This window comes from Pongo abelii, chromosome 5, assembly GCF_028885655.2.
Source record: "Pongo abelii isolate AG06213 chromosome 5, NHGRI_mPonAbe1-v2.0_pri, whole genome shotgun sequence".
NCBI lineage: Eukaryota > Metazoa > Chordata > Mammalia > Primates > Hominidae > Pongo > Pongo abelii.
The window spans coordinates 15,390,868-15,416,077 of NC_071990.2; the positions used below are offsets into that span (position 1 = coordinate 15,390,868).

Below are 25,210 nucleotides of genomic sequence, written 5' to 3' on the forward strand. Positions count from 1 at the left end.
GGAAGTGATGTTTGTTGCTAAGGGTCCAGGTCTTTTTTTTTTTTTTTCCCCCTTCTCCAGTCCTCAATTATTACCTTTAATATTCTCGGCACTTCTTTGGGATTTGGAAGAGAATAAATCGTGAGGCCAAGGGAAAGACAGCGAGTGGAGTTCTTTAAACCTTATTTGTTATCTGTTAATGACAGTGAGAAATCTTTGAGGTGGGGAGGAAAAACCCTATGCCATTAATTCTGGGATTAGTATAGATATGTAAACACCCAGCTAGTCATTCTGAGGTTAAAAGCTTCAGAAATCTAAAACAAATTTGTTTTAAGACACTACCAGCTAAGCCTCCAAGGGTCTTTCATTTCCTATTTAATATTGTGACCTAAAATTTCTAAAGGAAATTTAGGAAATTCTAAAGGATGGGATGAACAGTGCAGCCGGCCCGAGGTATTTGCCCGCAGTGTATTTATCTTTAGCTGCTTTGAAGGTGTCCACATGTCTCTTGCCAGAGGCATAATTAGTATCTTTCACTGGCACAGGTGGGGAAGAGGGTTTTGCGCTTGCTGCATGCGGTGATTCGTACCATCGCCGTATTCCCTGTCACCACTCTCGTTATTCTTAATGAGTTCTGTCGTCTCCTCTTTGTTCTGACTATGATTATTAACAGATTAAAAAGAGCTTAATGTAGCAGAGCACTGGCAGGTTAAATGATTCTCTTATTTACATTTTGCTCTTTACGGGGCACTGCAAACAAGGGGATTCCCAAAGGGGACTCCTGAAGCATGCAAACCCACATACACAGTTCATTCTTATGACCGTGGGCATCACAGTTCAGCGTCACAGCTCGGCACAGTGAAGGGGGCATTATTATGGGGAATTCCTCGTAAATATCCTTACTGTCAGCCATTGTGAAGCAATGCTGTCTTGTTTTGGAACTGCCTGCCTTTTGTTTCTTCTGTCTTACAGAATCTTTAGTGATCAGCTGTCATTCAGTTGCTAATTAATTCAGCAAACCTTTATTAAACTCTTTTTGTAGCTAGACACCTAGAAAACAGACACAGGAAAGCAGTATTGGTGGTGGGTGAAATTGAGGATATAACAATAAATGCGTGAAAATGCTGGGATAGAGGTGTGTACCCATAAAAGCTGGAAGGGAGAGGCCCTGGGATGGCTGCAAAGGAATGCTGACATTTGCTGCAGGTCTCGCGTTACAGTGCATTAGGAATCTTTGCAGAAAGGATAGTGCTAGGAAGGGGTTCTGCAGAAGCAACTGCCAAGGCAGTTGGATCGATGTTGGAGGGCCTAGAGTTAAAGCAAGAAAGTTAGGATAAGCCTCAGATTCTGCATGCCCTGGGCTAGTTACTGGAGTATCCCTTGCGTTCTTCAAGTCAGGGGTGACATCATAATACACCTACGAGGTTAGGAAGATGTTACTGGCAGCCCTGCAGAAAATTGATTGAGGCTGCAGGGAGTTCTTCCTAGGAGCATTGGCAGAAGGCTGGCAAGTCTTGGGCAGATGATTTAAATATTTCTCAGCCTGAGCTTCCTCATCTGCGAAATGGATATTCTAGAGTCTATAGCACACAGTTGCTGCAGAGGTAAACTAAAGCTAATGGGTATGAAATAGCCCAGAATTGATACCTGAGGCAATCATCCACATATAGGCATCCTTTGATAACTCAGAGGACTGATGTATGAGCCTCCTTTTGATACCAGAATTCATGGATACTCAAGTCCATTATGTAACATGGCACATGGTATTTGCATGTATGCACATCCTCCTGTATACTTTAAATCATCTCTTGATTACTTATAATACCTACTACAATGTAAATGCTATGTAAATTTGTTACACAATATTGTTTGGAGAATAATTACAAGGAAAAAAAGAGTCTGTATGTGTTCAGTACAGATGCAACCGTCCCTTTTTTTACCTGAACGTTTTTGATCTATAGTTGGTTGATTCCATGGGTGCAGAAGCTTCTGATACAGAGGTCCAACTGTATATTTATTTACCATTTTTTCCAGTGAATTGAGGCAGAGGTAGTAGAGAGGAAGATAATTAGATTTTGGATTTAGGTGGAACTGTCCAAAAGACCAGCTGAATAGGCCATAGGTAATAGAAGAGACAGCCAACCTGTGGTGTTTTTTCTAAAGAGCGTTGCTGGCCTCATTGGCAAGGAACACATATTTTGATGTAGTCCTAGCCTTGAGTATTGAGGACTAGGATTTCTAAGTAGGGCAAATGCAAAAGCCTGGGGTGATTTAGAGGTCAGAGAATGAAAGGGGATTAACCTTCCAGAAAGCAATTAAGTAATCCCCCAATTGCAAGGAACACTATGGTGCTAATAATGAGCTTCCTTGAGCAAAATGGGAATACTTTACATTATGTGAACTCTTTGGGGAGGAAAGCACACTGTCTCCAGTGGTATACAACCTTTTTTTTTTTTCTTTTATTTATTTATTTATTATTATTATACTTTAGGTATATCTCCCAATGCTATCCCTCCCCCCTCCCCCCACCCCACAACAGTCCCCAGAGTGTGATGTTCCCCTTCCTGTGTCCATGTGTTCTCATTGTTCAATTCCCACCTATGAGTGAGAATATGCGGTGTTTGGTTTTTTGTTCTTGCGATAGTTTACTGAGAATGATGATTTCCAATTTCATCCATGTCCCTACAAAGGACGTGAACTCATCATTTTTTATGGCTGCATAGTATTCCATGGTGTATATGTGCCACATTTTCTTAATCCAGTCTGTCATTGTTGGACATTTGGGTTGGTTCCAAGTCTTTGCTATTGTGAATAATGCCGCAATAAACATACGTGTGCATGTGTCTTTATAGCAGCATGATTTATAGTCCTTTGGGTATATACCCAGTAATGGGATGGCTGGGTCAAGTGGAATTTCTAGTTCTAGATCCCTGAGGAATCGCCACACTGACTTCTGCAATGGTTGAACTAGTTTACAGTCCCACAACTTTTTTTGAGGGTCTTCGGGAGGTGTTGCATCTTAGTTTTTGAGAGCAGCAGTAATGAAAGTGTATGTTTGAGAATGGTGTCATCACTGCCTAGGGGCTTTCAGTGGCCTTAACGTTCTGCATATGCTTGGTTTTCTCTGAGAGTCAGTTACTTAGCTCAGTTCTGCTGAGCTACCTGTTTCATTTGTTGGGATAGTTTATCAGTTAATAATGAAGAAATCTGAAACCTTGGTATTTTTGAGGTCTGAGGAGGGGAAAGGTGGATAATTTTTATTGGCCCTGTGACCTTGATCAGATGTTATTAATAAGACTGTAGGTCATTTTGCTGTGTGGATTCTCCCTGCTACAGGCCAGCTGGCCTCTGACCATGCTGTGCACCCCCTGAAGATAAAGCAGGCTCCCTTTTTCCTGCCAGTGAGTACTGGCACAGATTCAGTAGTACTTCTCAGAGTCATCTCTGGCCTTCTTACTTTCTAGAGAGTCCTTGAGTCTTTCTGAAATCCACTTAGAGAACATGGAAATAAGACTTTAAGTATGGCAGTGCTGTTTTGTTGGCCAAGCACCTTCCTGACTGCAGGGGTTTCATTTATAGCACTAAAGTCCCTGGTATCTGTGTCCCACAGGGAAGTTGAGTATTCGGCTTCTCTATTGGGAACTGAGGAAGGCCTCACATGATTTGCACAAAGACTTTTGTCTATAGTGGCCGTTAGAATGCTCATTTTGTTGTTGTTGTTTTGTTTTTTTGAGACGAAGTCTCCCACCCTATGTCACCCAGGCTGGAGTGCAGTGGCGTGATCTCGGCTCACTGCAACCACCGCCTCCCACGTTCAAGGTATTCTCCTGTCTCAGCCTCCTGAGTAGTTGGGACTACAGACGTGCCCCACCACACCCAGCTAATTTTTGTATTTTTAGTAGAGACCGGGTTTCACCATGTTGACCAGACTGGTCTTGAACTCCTGATCTCAGGGGATCCGCCCACCTTGGCCTCCCAAAGTGCTAGGATTACAGGCATGAGCCACTGCACCCGGCCAGAATGTTCACTTTTTTACTGGTTTCTTCTTCTCCACTTGAGATAAAACCGTGATGGCTTGAGCACCATCATGGCTGCTGCTATGTGGTATGATTTCTATATTCAGTGAGATGAAGTGAACCATAGATAGACCTTGTGGCATTTGACTGGGTGTGTATTTGAATGTGTTTTAAATTGCCAGTACAGGCAACAATGTAGGAAAAGTTGTAAGGGGAATGTTAATTTTCAATGACAAAGATGCTAGATCAGCGTGGGAATAGGAGATTGGGACGGAAGGTGGTATGATACCCATTGTATTCTCCTTGTGAAGTCCCACATGTTAATTGCACTTGCAGATAGAATACTACTTTAATGTCGGGAATTTCCTATTTGTGGGATTAGATAGGCACACCTGGGTGCTTGTTTGCACTAGTTCTTGAGAGCTGTAATCCAGGAGGAGGAGGGAGGGTTGCTGAAGGAAAGACTGGCCATGCATCTAGGAGGTCATTGCGTCCTCCCTTCTTGTTCCTTAACAAAGACCAAAGGTTCAGCTTATTCTAACCATTGAGTTCATTTTGCATTTTCACCCCCTCTCTCCCAGATCCTGGTCACTAACCAATCTAGTTACTTTCCTATTTGGGAAAGATTTGCTGTCACCTATGGAAAGAATGACAGTATGATTTTATACCTATGAGCATAATGATATCACCTTACTGTGAGTCGTTCAGCTTGCTTTTGCCTATGTTTGGGGCCATAAAAATGTTTCGACTGAAGACATTATGCTCTGTATACAGTTGAGTAACCTCGAGTCTCATGGCAAGTAAGCAACTCCCAGAGCCATGGCCTCATCCTGGAGTCTTGGATCCCATGTAGAGTCCTTTCAGTGATGGTATCTTTTTTTTTTTTTTGGGGACATACCTATTTAAAAAGAAGTACATTCCCAAGATGAGCATGATTGGATAGGCACCTCCTTATTCAGTAAGGAATAGGGATTCCCTTTGTGTTTTGCTCATGCTATTGAGGGCTGCTTCCCTATCTCTGCTACACAAATCTGTCTTCATGCCAGAAAGGACATTAAGTGAACGTTTTACATTCATTTTAATTTTAACCATTACCTTTCCTTTAGGTCAATTGATAGTAATTTTGTCTTGATACAATGGAGATAAATTATTTAAGACATGAATGCAAGTCACCTTACAGATAATAATAGCACATGGAGTATCTGGATCTGGCAAATAGTTTTAGGATGGTAGGCAAATGAATGAGAATTGGGAAATTCTGTTTTAATTTCTTCCCTAATAAGTTGTAAAGTCAGACCAGGAATGGGCAGAGATTGGCATCGGACGTGTTATATTTGTCCCAAAGTCTTTTAGGGGAAGTTTGTGTTTACATGTTGTGCATGCATGAACGTGTGAGATGAATGTAGACAGCTTTTCTGTTTGAGTCTCTGGTGCTTTGAACAGTGCTGGTACATATATACGTAGATTGATGCACTAGAGTATTTGGGTGCAACTGCTTTCTTCTGTGACTTCTTTCATCTTCTATCTGTTGCCCAAGTCCTTGCCAGCTCACTTTGAAGTTTTGTTTATTAATTTGATAGTCGGGGTTGATTACTTTTCATTCTGTTTATGTATCCCCCATGGTAATTGGGTCAAGCAATAGAATTTGACTCTCCAGCTAAATGACAGTGCACAGGGAATCCCTTTAGGGTCTTTCCAAAATACAGCCAAGCGATGTTTGGCTGCTTAAGATCAAGAACTGGTTGAGGGAGGGAAGATAATGGGCAGGAGGGCTTGTCTGTGTACATGATTCATAGAGAAGAATCCAATTTTATAGAAACCACAGCCTAAATTAGAGAAAGCAAGCTTTTGGATTAAAATGATCTGTGTTGTGGTTGTAACATACCACAGTTTGATTTTTGTCCAGATGAAAACATTTGGTTTGCACTTCAGTAAATATTGTGGAGACATTGCCAGCTAATTCTGAAAAGTAATGAAATACGGCTTTGGCAAAGAGCAGATGCATTCCGTACTCTGATTGCTCTTATCTGATCCAAGTTCAGATTTTTTTTACATTTGCTAATGCGCTTGAATAATCGGGAGAGAAAATCTGCCTGTAATTTTAATAGGAAACTGTCTATACTGACTATACTTTTATAATGACCACCCATAAAGTCTTCCCCTGCTGCGCCTGAAAAATCCCACACAATTCCCAAACCTCTAAAACATACACCTTTTGTTGGTTACTTTTCTAAAATGAGAGTTTGTAAAGGAGCGATACGATGTGGTGTTACATGTGAGAAGTCAGCCTCTCTCACTTGCTAATTAATGTGAATGGAGTTTGTGTTTTTGCCATGCAGAGTCCACCCCTGAGAACGCAAGGTCATGTGGAGTTTTGGAGCCCTTTCCTTTCCTTTCCTTTTTTTTTTTTTTGAGGTGGAGTTGCCATCTTGTTGCCCAAGCTTCAGGGCAATGGTGCAGTTTCAGCTCACTGCAACCTCTGCCTTCTGGGTTCAAGTGATTCTCCTGCCTCAGCCTCCCTAGTAGCTGGGATTACAGGCATCTGCCACCATGCCCAGCTAATTTTTATATTTTTTAGTAGAGATGGAGTTTCGCCATGTGGGCCTGGCTAGTCTCGAACTCCTGACCTCAGGTGATCCTTCTGCCTTGACCTCCCAAAGTGCTGGGATTACAGGTGTGAGCCACCCCGCCTGGCCTGTTCTGTTTTCAAATACGTCTGCTAGATATGAAGTTTCTACCGACTCAGCACAATATAATTACGTAAGTCATCCATTCACCCATTTCATACTGAGAAATATGCAATAGTTTTCTCCAGTGATAAACACCCTGGGCTGCTATCTGCCTTGAGGGGTTTTGAAATATCCTTTCTTTCATCCTGTTTGTATCGAGCAGATTCTTCCTCCTCTGCATTTATTTCTAAATGTGATAATCAAGCTTGTGTCTAGGTAAAGAGGAAATAAATGCTCTTTATATAAATGTCTTAATTTTAGTTTCTCGGATGCTTTGTGTCTTATACATTTGAGGTTGTTATTTAGCTATTTTCTAGATATTAGTCCTTTTCTATCACTGTGATCATTTTTACTTTGGCATGAAATATGAGATGATCTTACTGCATTTGTCTCGAGGAGAAAAAAAGAACCTACTTTGGCTTCATTTTTACCAATTCTTTGGCTTCTCTGGGTCTGGAATGCCAGTTTGACGCCTCTGTGATTTTACAAGTGGACATGCCAGCAGGATTCCTAGAGGGGATTCACAGCAGCCACGTGGTGACAGAGCATTGGCGTGTGCAGCATTAGACTCTATTGGCTTCATTCTTTTGTACCTACTTCAGTTTGTCTATGAGGTTGATGAGATGGACAGGTATGAGGGTGCCTGGCCAAATTCTGGAGGTCTGTTCCTTCTAGGGGAGATGCCAATTGTTCATGAGTGCTCCCCCTGGTGGATGGGTGATGGATTGGCCGTGGCCCTTGGAGGATGATGCCAAGGAGGACAGTCAGGCCATATCCAGGCTTGGGGAGACAGTGTTGTCCTTGTGGGGTACCCACCAGTGAGAAAAAGGAGTGCCCACCAGTGAGAAGAAGGGGTACAAGCTTAACCTTTGTACTAAGGGCACTCTTGTGGTGGTTAGCCGACCTCCTCCCCTGGAGTTCGTTTTTATTCTGCTTCAATCCCTTTCCTACACTTTCCCTTTTCCCAGTCTTCCTTCCGTTCAACATATTACCCCTGATTCCCCATCTGATTTACGAATCCTTCATTACCCATTTTTCTTTGTTGATGCTTTACCTTTAGATCCAGACCAACATGCCAATTACCTGAATAGAAGCAGAATCGTCTTCTAGGTTGAAAACAATCCTTTTTTCCTGTGTCCCCATATGTAGAAGAAATCATGTTCTTTCTTACCTTTGATTTCAGGGCCAGTTCCATCAGAGGGACTTATTACTATTATAAGGTTTTACTTTGAGAGCAAGTTCCTCAGAATTGCCCTCATTCCTCACTGGTCTTCTATTTCTAATCTTACATTTCTTCTATTTTAGCCCCTCTCTTTCTTTCCCAGCACTCAGCAGGTCACATCACATATTTGTATTTGCCAAGGAGCCATTAAAACAAATCCATTCATAATATTGGTTGTTGTCTGCTTTTGTTAGAAAATTATCGTCTATGGGCCGGGCATGGTGGCTCACTCCTGTAATCCCAGTGCTATGGGAGATCAGGTGGGAAGATCGCTTTTGAGGTCAGGAGTTTGAGACAAGCCTCAGCAATGTAGTGAGACCCCGTTCCTACAAAAAATGAAAATATTATCTCGGTTTGGTGGTGTGCACCTGTAGTCCCAGCTACGGGAGGCTGAGGTGGGAGGATCACTTGTGGCCAGGAGGTCGAGGCTGTAGTGATTCATGATCACACCACTGCATTCCAGCCTGGGCGACAGAGTGATTCCTTGTCTCAAAAACAATATCTTATCCTTTGTGGATATCAACAGTCTGGATGCTGAACTGAGCGTCTAGATGTTTTCTCCATTTTAGTTCTTTGCAACATAAACTCAATCCTCACCCTTTCTCTCAACATCTTGAGTGTAAGGAATGTGATAGTTGCTTCATGCTGCTTCTCTAATGTTTAGAGTTTTTAAAAAAAGTCCTCAACAGATCCTGTAAAGTGGAGGTTAATTCCTTATTTCTAATGTGCTTCACATGGATTTTTACCTGATTCTCTTTGAATCTTAGAATATTTTTATTGGATCTTATTGCTGTTTTTTTTTTTTTTTTTTTTTTTTTTTTGAGACGGAGTCTTGTTCTGTCGCCTAGCCTGGAGTGCAGTGGCATGATCTTGGCTCACTGCAACCTTTGCCTCCCGGATTCAAGTGATTCTCCTGTCTCAGCCTCCCAAGAAGCTGGGATTACAGATATGCACCATGCCCAGCTAGTTTTTGTATTTTTAGTAGAGACGAGGTTTCACTATATTGGCCAGGCTGGTCTCAAACTCCTGACCTCAGGTGGACCAACCTTCTCAGCTTCCCAAAGTTTCTGGGATTACAGGCGTGAGCCACCGCGGCCAGCCTTATTGCTGTATTTTTATATTGCTCTCACGTGGCCTCATTTGTGGAGTTTACTGCCATTGCAACTGAGGAGAGAGAGGAAGGCTGGAGGAGTGATGGCTCTCCTCTTGAAATACAGTCCGTCCTGCTTCCCCTGGTTCCCCCTGACAAATGGTTGAATTGTCTGCAGAAGTTACTGTAAGAAAGATCTACACAAGAACCTGCTGTTTTTATACCAATCCATCGTTTGGATTTCAGCTGCTAGTCATTGCCTCCAAGATACAGTACAGGAAGGCTGTTCTTAAAAATATCCATGCTTAATTTCTTTTAATCTGGGAGGAACTATTTAACCTATCCCATCTCCTTTTAAAAGAGGGAAATTTAACGGCAGAGTCTAAAACTTACAAGTTCTCTACTAATAGTATGACTGACAGCATATGTTAGATGGATAGTAAAATAATTTGAACATTTTTTGAGTGCTGTACTTACTCTTGTTTTTTCATAAATACTTATAAAGGTAGATTTAGGGAAGAGGGATCAACCAGATTGTTATATTTGATTAGATAACCTGTCTGTACCCATGAATGGTGATACCGTACTAAAAACCATGCTAATTAGCCTCCTGTTTTCCTAGTCAGTCTTGTACCAATTGTAAAACCATTTAGATTGAGCATATATTTTGGTCCAGTGGAAATGTGGATATTATTTTCTCTTTCTCTTTTAACTCCTGACTGTTTATTTTACTCCCTCTTCTATTTGATTTTCCCCAAAGTCTGTGTCAGGTTTAAGAACCTTCTTTCTGTCCAGAATCTACTTCTAAACGGAGACAATCAAGGGGAGGGGAACAAAACTTCAAAATGGCTTTTGTAAGACCAAGTTGAAATCTTCTATCTACAGAGGGTCTTTTTGCCGACTACATCCCTTTGCAGTTTCATATCCACTCGGTAATGTGGTTCACATAATTTGGGAGGTTTTTGAACATTGATAGGTCATGAAGATGCCTGTAGGAAAAGGAAGGGGTTGAAGGTCCCACATAGTCTTTGCATTTTGGGGAGATGGGTGCTTGGTTTGCCATCTCAGCTCCTGATACTGCTCATTTTCCATTTCCTTGTCACTGAGCATATATAGTTCCGAAGCTGGACAGAAATGGTTTTAACTGTGTGTTTAAACCTTGAGATCTTTGAGATCTCTATTTAGGTAGGAGAGTGAGTTGGTGATTTGTCTCTTCGGTGATGTTACTGGAGTGTTTTTAGCTCATTCATAGGCAGGCAGGCAGGCAAGAGGAGACATGAATTTCGTATTTACTAGTTCTTTTACTATTAGACTGAAGGGGATTTTGTTTGTGTTTTAGAAGACTCTGGTTCCAAACAATGCACGACTGACTTGATTCTATCTCCTGAATTGCCTTTGTTTGATAAAGAAGAACTATATTGTGCCTTTGTTTTAGAATATTGAGCCTAAGAGTGGGCATGGGGGGGCTCATGCCTGCAGTCCCAGCACTCTGGGAGGCCAAGGCAGGAGGATCGCTTGAGTCCAGAAGTTTCAGACCAACCTGGGCAACATAGCAAGACTCTGTCTCTACAAAAATTACAAAAAATTAGCTAGGTGTGGTGGTGCGCCCCTGTAGCTCCAGCTACAGGATTGCTTGTCCCGGTAAAGGGTGCGGTGAGCTGTGATCGCGCCACTGCACTCAGCTTGGGCAACAGAGTGAGACCCTGTCTAGAAAAATAATGATATTGAGCTTTTTTTTTTGTTGTTACTTTAAAATCTGGAATGAGAACCTTTGAGGATGAGAGGTTAAGATATAAAAGGGTAAGGGTGAGGAGGTCGGTTCCCCTGTTGGGAGGTTTATTTTTTTATTTTTTATTTCAAATTCAGCACTTTTACTTAGTGCAGCGTAGTAGGAATTTATTTGGGTGATTTTTGCATCCAGTTAACCTAATCAGGACATCAAAGTAGCTTCCAAAACCATTGGAATTTGGGGATTTCATATCCACCATAAGGAATGAATATTCCTTATGAATACAACACAGTGATTTTATATGATGAAATGTTATATTCTGTTTTTACTTCTAGCTTCTCTAATTGTCTTTTGATTTTTTTTTTTTTAAGTCTATTAATTTAGAGTAATCTCTCTTCCTTAGCAGTGGGTAGGTGTTTTTATTTTATTATTTTTTTGTTCCATCCTTGGAGGTGTTTGTGTTTTTTCTCAAGAGATATTCAGATGAGATTTTTAAAATCCTTATTTGTTGTGTTTTGCATCTTCTTCCTGCTGGGGGATTTTGCTTGAAATACGTTCAAAAGGCACAGATGATCTTGGGAGTATTTGAAAAATAAATTTAAAATGGCAGTAGAGATCAGTTGCTTTGTTTTTTCTCCTCGGTTTTGTCTTCATTGTGGTGTTCCTTCTGGAAAGGGTGAGGGTCAAGGCCTGTGTTTATGAGCTGTTTTTCTTATTCCACCAGGTTCTCCTGCGCTGCCCAACAGCATGGTGTATTTTGGAAGCTCTCAGGATGAGGAGGAAGTCGAGGAGGAAGATGATGAGACAGAAGACGTCAAAACAGCCACCAACAATGCTTCATCTTCATGCCAGTCGACCCCCAGGAAAGGAAAAACCCACAAACATGTTCACAACGGGCATGGTAGGTCCACCGTTGAACTTGGATAACAAGAAATCTAAAGCTTTGGGTGAGAGGTGGAAGAGAGCCTCTGCTGAGAAGAGATGAGATGAAGGCAAAGCTCGTTCTGGGTACTTCTCCAGGGCCAGACACTTCATGGGCAAAGGGATTATTAATGTAGCTTACTGTAGTCCAGGGTGTTCTAGGTGAGCGTAGATACTCTGATGATGTGGAGATGATGGTAAATTCTATAAGAGCTGTAGATAAACAGGCATCGGAACAGGAAAAGACCAGATCTACATGGGGATGGTCAAGAAGATTTGGTGAAACAACATCTGTGCCCCACTTTAATTACTAATGTGATTTTAGCAGGTGGATATGGTGTAGGAAGAAAATTATCATTCCTCCTATGGAATTGCACATACATTCTGAAGTGGACTGATTTTCCCCTTGTGTGTGTAGTGTGGAGGAGGGAGGATAAAAGGCAGGAACAAAAGCTTGGGTATCACAGCGAGGAAACTCGTCTTACGTGAATAAGTTGGCTGTAGAAAGCTCCTAGTGGTTTTTCTTTTCTTTTCTGTTCTTTTCTGTTCTGTTCTTTTGTTTTTTGAGACAGAGTCTCGCTCTGTCGCCCAGGCTGGAGTGCAGTGGCACGATCTCGGCTCACTTGCCAGCTCTGCCTCCTGGGTTCACGCCATTCTCCTGCCTCAGCCTCCTGAGTAGCTGGGACTACAGGCGCCCACCACCACGCCCCTCTAATTTTTTTGTGTTTTTAGTAGATATGGGATTTCACCGTGTTAGCCAGGATGGTCTCGATATCCTGACCTCGTGATCCGCCCACCTCGGCCTCCCAAAGTGCTGGTATTACAGGCGTGAGCCACCAAGCCCAGCCGCCTAGTGGTTTTTCAATAAAGAAGTGACTTAAATGGAGTTGTGCCCTGAAAACATAAAGCCGGCATCGATGATGAGGACTTCTTAAAGGGAAATAACTTGAAGAAGGGGAAATGCACAGTGAGGTTGTAATTGTAGGCAATTCCCTGACCAAAGGTTGTCCAGTAGACATTGAAGGATGTAGAATAGGTATAAAAAGAGTGATTTCAGAGGCAGCACAGAGGTAGTCCTGAACTAATTGGAATTGCACTGAGTTGGGGGAATGAGAGTAAAAAAAGAGGAAAGAGGCTGGGCGAGGTGGCTGACACCTGTAATCCCAACACTTTGGGAGGCTGAGGTGGGCAGATCACGAGGTCAAGAGATCCGAGACCATCCTGGCCAACATGGTGAAACCCCGTCTCTACTAAAAATACATAAATTAGCCGGGCATGGTGGTGTGCTGCTGTAGTCCCAGCTACTCGAGAGGCTGAGGCAGGAGAATGGCGTGAACCGGGGAGGCGGGGGTTGCAGTGAGCCGAGATCGTGCCACTGCACTCCAGCCTGGGTGACAGAGTGAGACTCTGTCTCAAAAAAAAAAAAAAAGGGGAAAGAAAGAGGAGGGAAGCAAAGAGAATGGGAGTCAGGAGATATGGCTGTTTTCCGTTGCCCTCCTATCAGCTACTCCACTGGACATATTTTACTTAGGACCCACTGAGACCCTGTAAGATAGAGAAGCCTTGTCTACAAATGGCAGAAAATCAGTGCTGTCTGTAAGTGATTGAGGCAAAGGAGAGCTGCTCATTTTTCTCCTTGGTGCCTGTGCACTGAGCTATCATTTGCCTTTCTGGATTCACTGGGAAATAGAGGCTCAGGACAAGCACAGCTTAGACATGATTGAAATCTCTGTCTAGCTTTCATTATTGTTGGGCATTTCTGCTCTGTCCACTTAATAATTGTTCATCTGGCTTGCCTCTTTTGATTGTGTTTAGGTGACACATCTGCATAGTAGAGGGTGCAATCTCTTTTTAAGGAGTTGTGGTTTAATTGGGGAGATGGGGTAAATACAAAATGTAACAACATTTTAACCTTTCAGGGAAAGGTTGTTACCTGCAGCTGTGGTCATGAGGGCATCTGGGTGATTGGAAGAGAGCTGCATATGTGAATTGGAATGCAGGTATTAGTGTACAGATGTAATTTCTAAGGAGGAAGAACATCGGAAACAGAGCGGTGCGCAGTAATGCCTGTTTTTGGGACTGTTGCCTGTTGTTCCGCCAGTATGGAGGTCTATTCTTTGGTGACCTGGAAAGACCTGGGCATGAGAAAGAATTCTAATAACAGAATAGGAAACTGTTGATGATTTTAGATGTGGGAGTAAGAGGAAATGCGTCAAGTTCTGAACGATTCCTTTGGTAGCACACTTTAGTCTGAAATAAAGGAAAAAATTATTGTATTCAGAGAGTTCCATCCAGGCAACAGCTGATGTGAACCGGAACTTGAGAAGATACAGTGGCATAGCTTTTCCCAGGGGCCTGCGGAGGCAGGGGTGAAGGTAATTGAATAGAAATTAGGAAGGGGTTGATTTGTGGAAAGGTAATAACTTTATAATCTTTGTGAGTTTGTGTTGATGGTGAGAGACAACAGAATTATTGAGAATACACCAGAAATTTATCATTTTGGAGTTGCTGCTTGAAGCCTCCTGAATAAGTTAAGTTTTTGAAATATAATATGGATAGAAAGGAAACTTCTGGAGAACTTTTTCTTGTGACGGAATTTAATTTTCTAGGTTTCTTTTTGGTTTAATAGAGATTGAAGTGTGAAGAAATATGAACAAAAGATGAAATTACCCTCGTCTGTTATCTTCTGCATGGCTGTATGATAGAAATCTGTTTCATCAGTGTAGTATCGGGTTGGGTCCCTTTCATAAGTTGTTTTTCACCCTTTTACGCTGATTGGGCAGGTGAATTTATCTGCCGTCTTGATCAGTTGAGTTAATCCCATGTATACTAGTGCAGTTGTACTAGAGTCGCTAACTCCTTTGTTTTCCAGAGTGTTTGAGCTTGATTTAGAGATATTGGATTCACATGCTGATTTTTCTCATGGATTCAGTTTTTAATGTTAAGAATCATCATCTGCATTGACCTTAGGTATGTGCAGGGACAGTGACTATCTGGCAGTACGTTACGTGGAGCATATGAAAGAAGGGGATGGAATGAGGGTGAAGGGATAGGCTGAGCTCTCACCTAAAGGAGGGCTTAATGATTCTACATTGACCTCTGTCATTGCCACTAGGAGTCAAGGAAAGTGTAACTGTCTATAGAAACATCTCTGCATTTACACACACAAACTTCTGAGTTTCGAAAATCTTAGGAGATTCTACTTTTTCATTTTTTATTTTTTAAAATTTAAAATTTTATTTAAAAATTTTTTAAATTTTAGAATTAAAAATTTAATGCATGTTAATTAAGATATTTCCAGAAACAGTGTTGGGATGTTTTTGTCCCCTCATGAATTTTGATATCTCTCGGTGAGGGGCTGGTAGGATAGTGTGAATCCTGGCTCCAGGCTGGGAGGACTAGGTGGAATGAGTGGTCTTGGATAAGCACTGACACACCCACCTCCTACTGCCGTTTCTGAGTTGTGCCCTTGCCCTCCTTGCTGTCCCTCTTCCTTCCCGTCTCTTCTGTCATCCTTTCTTTTACAGTAGAGTCACAGCATCAGATAGAGGAGCTGCAGGAAGCATACCCAAACCAGCTGGGCTTAGTGAGGGGACTAACTTTACTGAAACGTGCAAACCTTTCTGTGCTTCCTTTTCTGAGACTTGTAGATAACCAAACTGAAAGGCCCTTCTCACATCCCTGAGCAGCTGGCTTATAACTTTAATTAGATTGATGTCATCTGTGATTAGCCCTACCCCCAACCTCCAAGCCGCTACCATTTTGATTATGTTATATTTGAGTTGTGAATGGGTTTTCTTTGATTTCAACCCAGCAGAGTCCCAGAACTACCATCTTGGGAGATGCCATGGGGCTGTGCAATCTGTTTGCCTGCACCTGAACTTCAGGGGAAGTTTGATTGGGGGATTGTTGCAGGCCCAAGAGACCTGTATTTAGATCTGTCCAGACTGCAGTCCTTCCTGCTGTCCCATTCTGTTGTCCAGAGTCCCCAGCCATTTCCCTGTTCAGTCTGTGTTAGGCCTGCCCATTCCTGGAGCAGGCACTCACTTCCTGGGCATGTCCCTCTGCAATTTAATTCATTGCTCTTCAGCAGCAGCATAGGGGAGTTTGAATCTTATTTAGTCTGAGGTTTTCTTTTTATTGCTATGCCTGGGCATTTTTTAGATCTTAACCTGGTCAGAAAAATTCCGTTTCCTATGCAAGTCAAAGAGACAAGCATGAAACCAACTCCACTAGAATTTTTCCTACAGAATTTGTGAGTTTTTAGCAAATGTGAATACCCGTAAGTGTTAGGAAAGATTTCGTGTTTACATGTTCCCAAAATTGCTGTATTTGTGGAGGATTTGGAGAGAGCTCAAACTTATTTTATTGTGATAAGTGCTGAGACATAATCATAGAATCTTTGCCATGTTAACAATGGTGAATGATATTAACCATTTATGGAGTTACCTTTTCTTTCCTAAATCAAATAAGATTAACTTCTGTATAAATGAGAAAAATGTAAGCCCCTGTGCTGACGTAAGTGCTCTGAAAGATAGCACAGATGAACACGGCAATAGGATCTACCCACAAGGAGCTAATGGGAGATGATGTCTCCCGGCACATCTGTCAGAAACGTCAGAAGACATTCAGGTCTTTACCTGTGTTTCTCCTGATGAAACAGGTTTCAGTGTCTCATTCATCTTTGTCATTCCCTGTCACTTGGTGATGCTACCTGGGTGACTTGTCTCCATTGTCTTCTGATGTGTGTGCCCCCCCGCTTTGTGTCCTGCCACTCACCTCACACTCATATACCAAGGTCCTTAAGAGGGGGGTGGTGTGATCGTTGGGGCTCCATTAAGACATTTAGTAGTTTTTGTGTATATTTATGGGTTTTGTGTATTTGTTGTCCCTTTGTAGGCATCTGAGTACCAAGTCTTTTGTGAAGTCATATGAAAAGAAAAAATCCCCACAAGCCGCTACCTGGGATATAGGTCTCTGCAGAGTCCTTCCTGCTGTTGCCACATGGCTTGAATGGCCTTGGAAGCCAAAGACTAACAATCCACAGGATGTCAGTGCTTCCTTATGACGCCAGTGGAGGGAATGGAATAAAGCCAGCTTAGTAATATACAGGCCGCTTGGAATGCTCCTCCGATTTCAAATGACCCGGGGGAACATGGTGGTTTCGTGAAACCAAAGTCAGCTTTGAAGAAAGCCAATGTCAGCCTCAGGTTCAAGCAGTATTGTAGAAAAACACTGAGCTCTCAGTAGCTGGCTAGCTGTGCTGCCTTCCCCAGTCTATTTCACATCCGCTTTTATATCAAGGCAGATGACAAGGAAACAAACTGACGTCAGTTTATTAAAGGAAACACTTGTGATATTGGGAGTAATCCCTCAGGCAAGAGGTGCTAATTGAACATAAGACTATTTCTGAAGTTACTGTTTTCAACAGTAGAGAAGGAAATTATTGATCATCTTATCCAAAATTGATAAAAACCAAAGTGTGGCATTCTTTCAAAATTAAACATTCTCAGCTGTGGAATATTCTCATGCCTAACATTGCTACTTCCTCAACCATTTCTAGATAATTAAAATTACAGTATAATGCCATGTTGCTCAATATGCATATTTGTTGTCATTTTTGTCTGTTCATTTCCTAGGAATGTCTTTGCCACCATTGAACAGTCATCAGGAACTTAGTTGCATGCCTTTTTTTTTTTTTTTTTTAGCTACTCGTTAGCTGTGTGTTCTTGGGCAAGGTATTTACTTAGCTTCTCTGATTGTTAATTTCTACTTCTGTGAAATCAGCATGATAGAGTAGATTAGCATTAATTTGTCCAGTCATTGATTCGTTTATATCCCAGCATAAGGAAACAATGAGGCTGTATCATGGGCAACAGTAGAGCCATTCAGATCTCTAATGGTGGATGCCAGCCATTGTCGTATGTTCAAGGAAAATGACATTTCCAAGATCACTATTCAGCTGGGTGAAGGTTCCCAAATAAAATTTTGTCCCTGTAATCCATTCTTCTTTCCCTGAGGTAATAGTGACTTGTCCAGATTAAAACATTTATATCCCACCCTGTCTTCAACCCCATTTACATTGCTATCTATACTTTGTTTTCTTCATTCTTTTATAACCCTTAGGAAAACTGGTGTACTGTTGCATCCTCCAAGCAAAGGTTGAGTTGCTGAAAGTCAGTAATAATCCCAGTTGACACCAGTGGTTTACACAAGAATCCTCCAAGTGGTCAGACTGCTGGGATCACCTGGAGCTTTGTTTTCATGTGTAATAAATACAGATCAAATGTTGGCAACAGTTCCCATGGCAGCTAAAAGTTCTTTACTGCAAAATTTCACTGAGGTCCATTTCTCTGTAAGTTTAGAGCAGAATTCCTAGAAATTTCTTATAATGGGATTTCATTATGAGTATCCATCAGTCATCAAAGGGAGTATTTATTTAAATGTGACGTAACATAAAATGAAACAGATCTTCCTAGAGAGGGTTCCTTGCAATAAAAAGGCAATCAGGCACCAGTGCCTTGTAAATCTAATCAAGCTTGGAGCTCTGCAGGTGCTGTCAGAAAAGAGGTTAGCAATTTTCTGAACCTGAGGAAGGCCTCTTCTGAACTGCAGACAGAGGAAAAGGGTCCTGGAGAGCACCACATCTCAGGCCACATCAGGTACTATGGAACTGCCAGGGAGGCCCAGGTCCTGGCTTAGCCCTGCAACTAGCATTTTCTCTTGCATAATCGCCTGTACCGCCTGTACCACTAGCCCCACATTGTGCCATGAGACAAGGCACCTGAGCCAGGCCATGCTGTACCTGCGACCTCAGGAAGCTGTGATGCTCTGCCCTTACCCCTGTTCCCTGATTTTGGAGTGCTCTTGGTAAATAGAAGCAAAACACGAGCTGTGCTTTTAGATGAAAATAAGTTCTCTGGCTGCATGGAAAGAGAGGTTTGGATATAGTTAGTTAAGAAGGTGAGAGCTCAGTCTTCCCTCCTCACACCTCAGTTTTGCTCCCTCATTTTTTGAAAACATTAAAATGTAGAGGCAGATGATCTTTGTGTCCTTTTGGTTTCTGACTTGGGTGAAGAAGACACAGGTCTTAAAATAGGTTTTCTTGCAGGAAGAACCTGGGTGAGGGCATCACGATTGTGTATTCAAGCAACTGCTCAGAATTGTTAATCTTTCACAAGAGAAAGGGGAGGAGAGCAAGCTGGTTGTTTTGTGACTTCTCCATTACAGGGTATTTCTCTTATCAGATTTGTGCTTTTCCCTATTTTATATGCTCGAGCTGTTGAGGCGTGTTAGGAAATCTAGCAACATCTGTATCCTCCCCAGAGGGATCACCCCTACTGAAATGTGGGGAGATAAACACACAGAAAACAAAGTGTGGAAAACTGATGCTTTACTACTGGGGTGGATTTGGCCAAAATTTTAATTAGGCCACATTTCAAGGAGAACAGCTTTATTTCAGCAGCTAGCTGAAGAACCTAGAACCCAGACTGCCAGGGGTGTCCTGTTTCATCTTGTTTCTCCACAAAGGAGGGGAGTGGCTCTACTCATGGAGCTGGGACATCTGGCCTCATGGCAGAGGTGGCAGGAGAGGACACACACACCATCCACAGTGTCCTGCCATCAGCTTCCACATGGGCCTGAGACCGTACCCTTCTTCCTCCGAGCAGGAGTCCTGATGCCAGTAGTTTCCTGCAAGAGCCTGCTGTCCCCAGGCAGATGTTTTGTTTTGCAAACATTACACAGGACTCTAATGTGCTCATTTGTAATCCACTGAACATCCTAATGGAAATGGATTTGTTTATTAAAATACATAATCTGAAATGATTTGGACAGCATCACATGAGCTTTTAACCTTGGGTTGGCACTCAAGGGTTACAATAACAATGCTTCCAGCAACTTCTATTTCAATAGCACATCAGTTTCCAAAATACTCTTACATATACAGAATCTCAAATGATTCTAAAAATAGAGCCCTTAGGTAATGACTATTTGGAAACCAAACAGCACAATCAAAACACTGCTTTGTGGGTATTTATATTACAAGTTGATATTTGAAATGCCTAGATTTTTCTTAAGCTCTCATAATTGGTTATTTTTTCTAGGGGGTAAGTAAGGTAGACTAGAGGAATTAATAAATACCTTTGGAATGAATTTACCTTGGCTTTTCTGAGTCCTTTGAGGAGGAGACCTTGGTGAAGGCTTGTTGCTAAATCAGCTGATATATATCTTTTAAAATGCTTTTTATAACTTAAAAATGGAAGGAAGAAGAGTGGCTATTGTTTCTTTTGTGCACATCGTTTTCTGAAGAGGGATATTTCTCAGAAGAGTTTTTAAACAACATGTCATTGGACTCCCAGCTGGAATGATTTAATTGCTTTTAGATTCACACCGGGGGTATGTTGTGTAAGGGCCAAAAAGCAATCATTTGGACGAGTTTATCACATTTGTGCTCTGTGGTTGCCTTTGAGGGGCGTTGAGCCCTCTCTTTGTCTGGGCGGTTGGTGGGGGTGTGGGGGTCGGTCATGCACCAGGGTCAGGAGCTTGCCATAGCCCTGCTATGTTCAGTGGGGACAGACACTCTGTAACAGACAAATGCCGCCTCCCCGCCCCCGAGAGAATATGTGATATTCTCTTTACCTCTTTTTAACCTCTGGTAGCTCCATTTTTCCTGTTGAGGCAAGTGACTATTCCAAAAAGTTGGAATATGGGATGGGAGTGTTGGTTTTTTTTTTTTTTTTAAGAGCAGTAATGCATGTAGAGACCAGTTATACAATGTATGTTTCTAACCACCCCCTTTACGCATTTGGGGCGGTATTCCTCAGAGGCCGTTCAGTAGAATGGTTCAGAGCGTCGTGATTACAGCACTGACACACTTATGGCTGCAACCTTAGGATTTTTCTGTTTTAGTTTTCTTATCTCTAAAGAAGAGATCATAGGTTTTGGCAATAACTAAATGAATTGATACATGTTATAACAGTTAATGTTAGAAACTGCTGTGTTGCGTATTATCATTAACATAATGTGATTGAAAAGATCTGGTGCCTGGAACAACCTTATAATTGCTAGGAAAACCCGAGAAAGTTTATGTATCTCAAATGCCTGGGACATGATGAGGATTGTCAAAGAGTCAGCTATTATCCTTGAGTGTTGTGACATCATCAGCCTCACCAGAACTATGTTGTGAGCTGTTTCAGTGTGGTAGAAGGTCTTGGTAATTCCTGTGTCAGGATTATCATCCTTTCCCTGTTTCTTCTTGCTTTGCTAAAGTATTTATTTGTTCCACTGGCCTCGTAGGGCATTGGAGGGGGATATAGGTACACACTTTGGGATAGTTGGCCCATGCCCCATGAGTTTAGTGTTGTTACCTTCGTAACTCTTTCTGTGACAGGCAGCTAGAAGATGGTGTATCTGGTGGTGGAAGAGAAGCTTCTGGCTCTGATCCCTCTTTTTAGCCTGGTGTCAGGACTAAAAAGGTTATTTAGCCTCTTTAAGCTTTAGTTTTCCTCCTTTGTAAAATTATATTATTAATACCTGACTCAAAATGCTGCTTGGGGTTGTGTGGGGGAGGATATGTGAGGGTGGGGTCACTACTCTCAGGTATGGATGCAGAACCCACAGATAGAGAGGGCCGACTGTATTTAGTTTCCTCGTGCTAACTTTTTTACTTTGAAAATGACCAAGTTGCCTATAACTTATATAATCAATTGTTTCAATGGGATGCGTTCTGGTCTAACTCCCATGTGCATATTTAAGGGTGTTTCTCTTTCAGTGTGTAGTAAACAGTTTACAGATTCCTTCCTCAAATCCAAAGGTAAGCCAGAATTCTTATCACGACTTCAGATGTGGTTGGCCTGTTATAAATCATTATTTTTGGAATTTAGGTTTTTTGTTTTGTTTTGAGATGGAGTCTCACTCTTGTCACCCGGGCTGGAGTGCAATGGCGCGATCTCGGCTCACGGCAGTCTCCACCTCCCGGGTTCAGGCGATTCTCCTGCCTCAGCCTCCTGAGTAACTGGGATTACAGGTGCCCGCCACCACGCCCGGCTAATTTTTCTACTTTTAGTAGAGATTTTACTGTGTTGGCCAGGCTGCTCTCCCGAGCTCAGGTGATCCGCCTGCCTCGGCCTCCCAAAGTGTTGAGATTACAGGTGTGAGCCACCCCGCCCAGCCGGATTTAGGGTTTTATGAAACCCAAAACTGCAGAAACATTTTATTCGTGTGTTCTTTAGGAGTTAACGCCATCCTTTTCTGAGTGTAACCTGCAGTTCTGTGCTCTTGCCTTGATTCTTGCCAGTGATAAAGCATGACACCCTTGCAGACCAACTGCCCGTTGCCCCATAAGGCCATTTGTCCAGCTGTTCCTCCCTTGCCGTTAACGCAAACATTTTAGAGTGACTGATGCCCACACAGGCCGCGGGACTAGTAATCATCAGGTCTGCCATCTTTTCCTCAGTGCTTTTGGGGGCCAAGAGGGCCAAGAAGCCATTTTTCAGGATGACAAAAACCATTCATCCTGATTTATGGTCTTTCTGTTGTCCTGACCTTTATATTGTCATAAAGGTCTTTTAATTTTTAGTGTCGTATGTTAGCAGGAATATATGCAAGAAATTTGTGTAAAGGGAAGATATATCCAAGTCTGTTATTTTATCATTGCACATAATGCATTCACACTTGGAGATCATGACGAGAGTGACAACCAAGTGGTAATTGGTGGGAAAAATATTACAGAATTTAAGTTCTTCTATAGAAAAGGAAGAAGATGTGATTGGCTTTAAACATTCTATTTCCAGATTTCTGTTATAATTGTGATCAAAATGAAAGAGATTTCATTGTGTGAAAGTTCCAGAAGGGTTTTACAAAGCCTGTAAACCAGTAGAATTTGCTTATGATACTGGAGTTTCGGAGTACAGAGGCAGCTGAAGTTTCTCTCTTTTGCCTCCCAGGTTGATGTTTGTTCCCTGTGCGAGTGAGTTGCTGGCTGGATGCAAGCTGATAATGGGGCTTTTGCTCACCTAAGCTGTGTTCTTGCAGCTTTCCCTAGTTTTACACGTGGATGCTGTAGCTACGTTGGTGGAGCTGTTTTGGCCCAGGGCAAACCGGGTTACAGCACTCACACATGCTACGTTAAAATCCATTTGAACTGTTGGCACAGGTTGGCAGACATTCCATTGTTTTCAGACAATAGTGACTCAAAGTTGAACTGGCTCCAGGGAGCAAGTGTGGCTTTTGTACAGTAACAGGGATTTAATGCCAGCCAATTGACGGAGTCTGTGTCTTGCCCAAGGAAGGGATGCCTTGTAATAACATGAAGCGTACATTTAAATATCTGGCTTGAGATCAGAAACTTGCGGTGGATCTCTTTTCCCTTGCTTAACACATTTCTTCTTTATTTACAGTGATTCTTTTTTTTTGCCCCTTTCATTTGTTTTGGGGTGTGGACAGGAAGAAGGTATTTTAATTTGGGGGTTAGTTCGGTCCCATCTTCAGGGTCTTCTTTTCCTTTGTTGCCTTGCTAGCAGATGTTTCGGCTGACTCTCTGGAATGGTCCTTGTCTGGATTTTTCTCTTTCAAGGAGGTTAGGCCTTCTGAACTATATTATTTCAGGTCATACACTGCATAATCCCAGGATATCTTATAACTTTTGCTGGATGCCAAGTAAGGACTCCTGTTTCATACACATCTAATAATCTAATAATACACATCAGGATTCTCTCTTGTGTTTGGATGAGGTGCCTTTATTAGCATGAGTAATTGGCAAGATACGGGCATCTGGTACTGGGAGGCGCTTGGAGACAGGTAAAAGTAGAAGGCCAGCTTTGTCAGCTTTCTCTAAAAATTATATTTTTCCCATGTGGATCTTTGCCATTGCAGCAAGAGCTTTCGAAAAGATCATTCTTCTTATATTTGCATAACTCCTTTCTGTGAAGAACGCAAAGCACTTATATACTTTATTCAAAATACTTCAGCAAGTCCTGGAGGGCGGATAAGAGGAAGCAACCAGCTGGTCTGTAGTTCAGGGAATTGAGGCCCAAATGGTGTTGGTGAGCAGAACTAGACATCAAAATCAAGAGTCTGTGCATGTAGTGAGGGTGTTAAAAACGTTGCGATCAGTTTTTCATAGGGCTGCCTTCTTTGAGGGTCTCTTCTAGGAAACTTGTGTCAGCATCTAAATATGCGAACAAAGCTTTTGGGGAACATTGTTTAGGACAAGCTCCCTGGAGGTATAGATGTGAATTCCCCTAGGAAAGTGTAGCTCTCTACCTTTCAAATTGTTACAGGATTGCTATTAAATATGTTTCTAAAGTAACTTCTTTTGCCCATATCTTTTTCATCCCTCATTGGGAGCAAATCTTACCTTCTCAGGGATGAGGTGACCCTAAATCAAAATAACAGCCTTTGGATTTAAAGATTTTGCCTGCCGTGGTGTGAAAACACTTTTCTATAGGCCGTTTAACTTTCAGAGTATGTGTATACAAATCAATATATTTGTCTCTGTTCGTTAATGTAAAGCTATTTGTATCTGAGTACAATACAATTTCCTAATATGGTTCACAGTGATGAATGCTTTTTTTCTCTCCTTAAAGAAACTAGTCCAATTATTTCTTTTAATTGGGGACAGTGTGTGGAGGACTTCTATACATTGAACTTTCTGTCTTTCTCTCTCTTGTGTTCACAGGGTTTAATCTTTCCCTGTGAGAGTGAATATTTTTTTTCCTTTCCTCTTTTCTCCCTTTCTCGAATCTTACAAATTAAGACAAAAGATAATTACTTGGAGGAGTAAAACTGGCAGGTTCCCACGACACTTAAAATTAATGAGCTGTTGAGTACAAAATATACCTTGTCTTTGGCTCTGTCGGTGTTGCCCAGTCCTCCCCCTGCCCCTTTACTTCCCGTTTAACACATGATTTGACTTTCTGGCTATGTTTGCCATTTGGGTATATCGCTGCTCTAAAACAGCATGATGGTTACAAAAAGTGGGTTTGCTTGGAAACCTTCTCTTTGTTTGCAAATGAAAGTTAATTTGATTCAGTTTTTAATTTCTGTGTGTTTGAAAACTCTTCCATTTCCAGATATCTCATCAACATATTCTTTAGTAGAGTACCTTGCTGAAGTCCTCAGAGCAGCCAGTTTATGGTTCACTATGTTAATTTCACCTGCCTCCGTCTCCCCTCCGGTTCCCCTTTCCTATAATCCTAGTACTCACTGCTTTGCTGTCCATAGTATTTTCCAGAGCGGTAGGTTTTGTGACCTCAAAATACAACCAGAGAGTTGTGCATCTGGTTTCAGGTACGGATACTGCAACGAAGGATCTGTTTTTTTTCAGATAAGAAAGATACTGCTAACTAACCACAGTCACACTCTTCAAGTGTCTGTGAAAATCCCAGCTTAGCAACTGGCCTTGCCCTGCCAAGTGACTTATCACCGAACAGGTGACTTCTGTCAGTTTTTATGCGACACATGAAGCTTCTTGAAATCATCATGTAAGGAGCAATGGAACAGATGATCTGGCCCCGGGGTTTC

At 42.0% G+C, this 25,210-nt stretch overlaps 1 protein-coding gene across 11 annotated transcripts in view; it reads left to right on the forward strand.

Annotated features, from left to right (window-relative positions):
- The window catches only part of JARID2 (jumonji and AT-rich interaction domain containing 2), a 280,235-nt gene that overhangs the window by 212,996 nt on the left and 42,029 nt on the right, over nt 1-25,210 (forward strand). For all 11 annotated transcript variants that reach the window (XM_063725366.1, XM_024248373.3, XM_063725365.1 and 8 more), the window contains one exon: nt 11,490-11,666. In XM_063725366.1, coding sequence (XP_063581436.1) covers nt 11,490-11,666 — 177 coding nt within the window. The remainder of the gene's footprint in view (nt 1-11,489; nt 11,667-25,210) is intronic.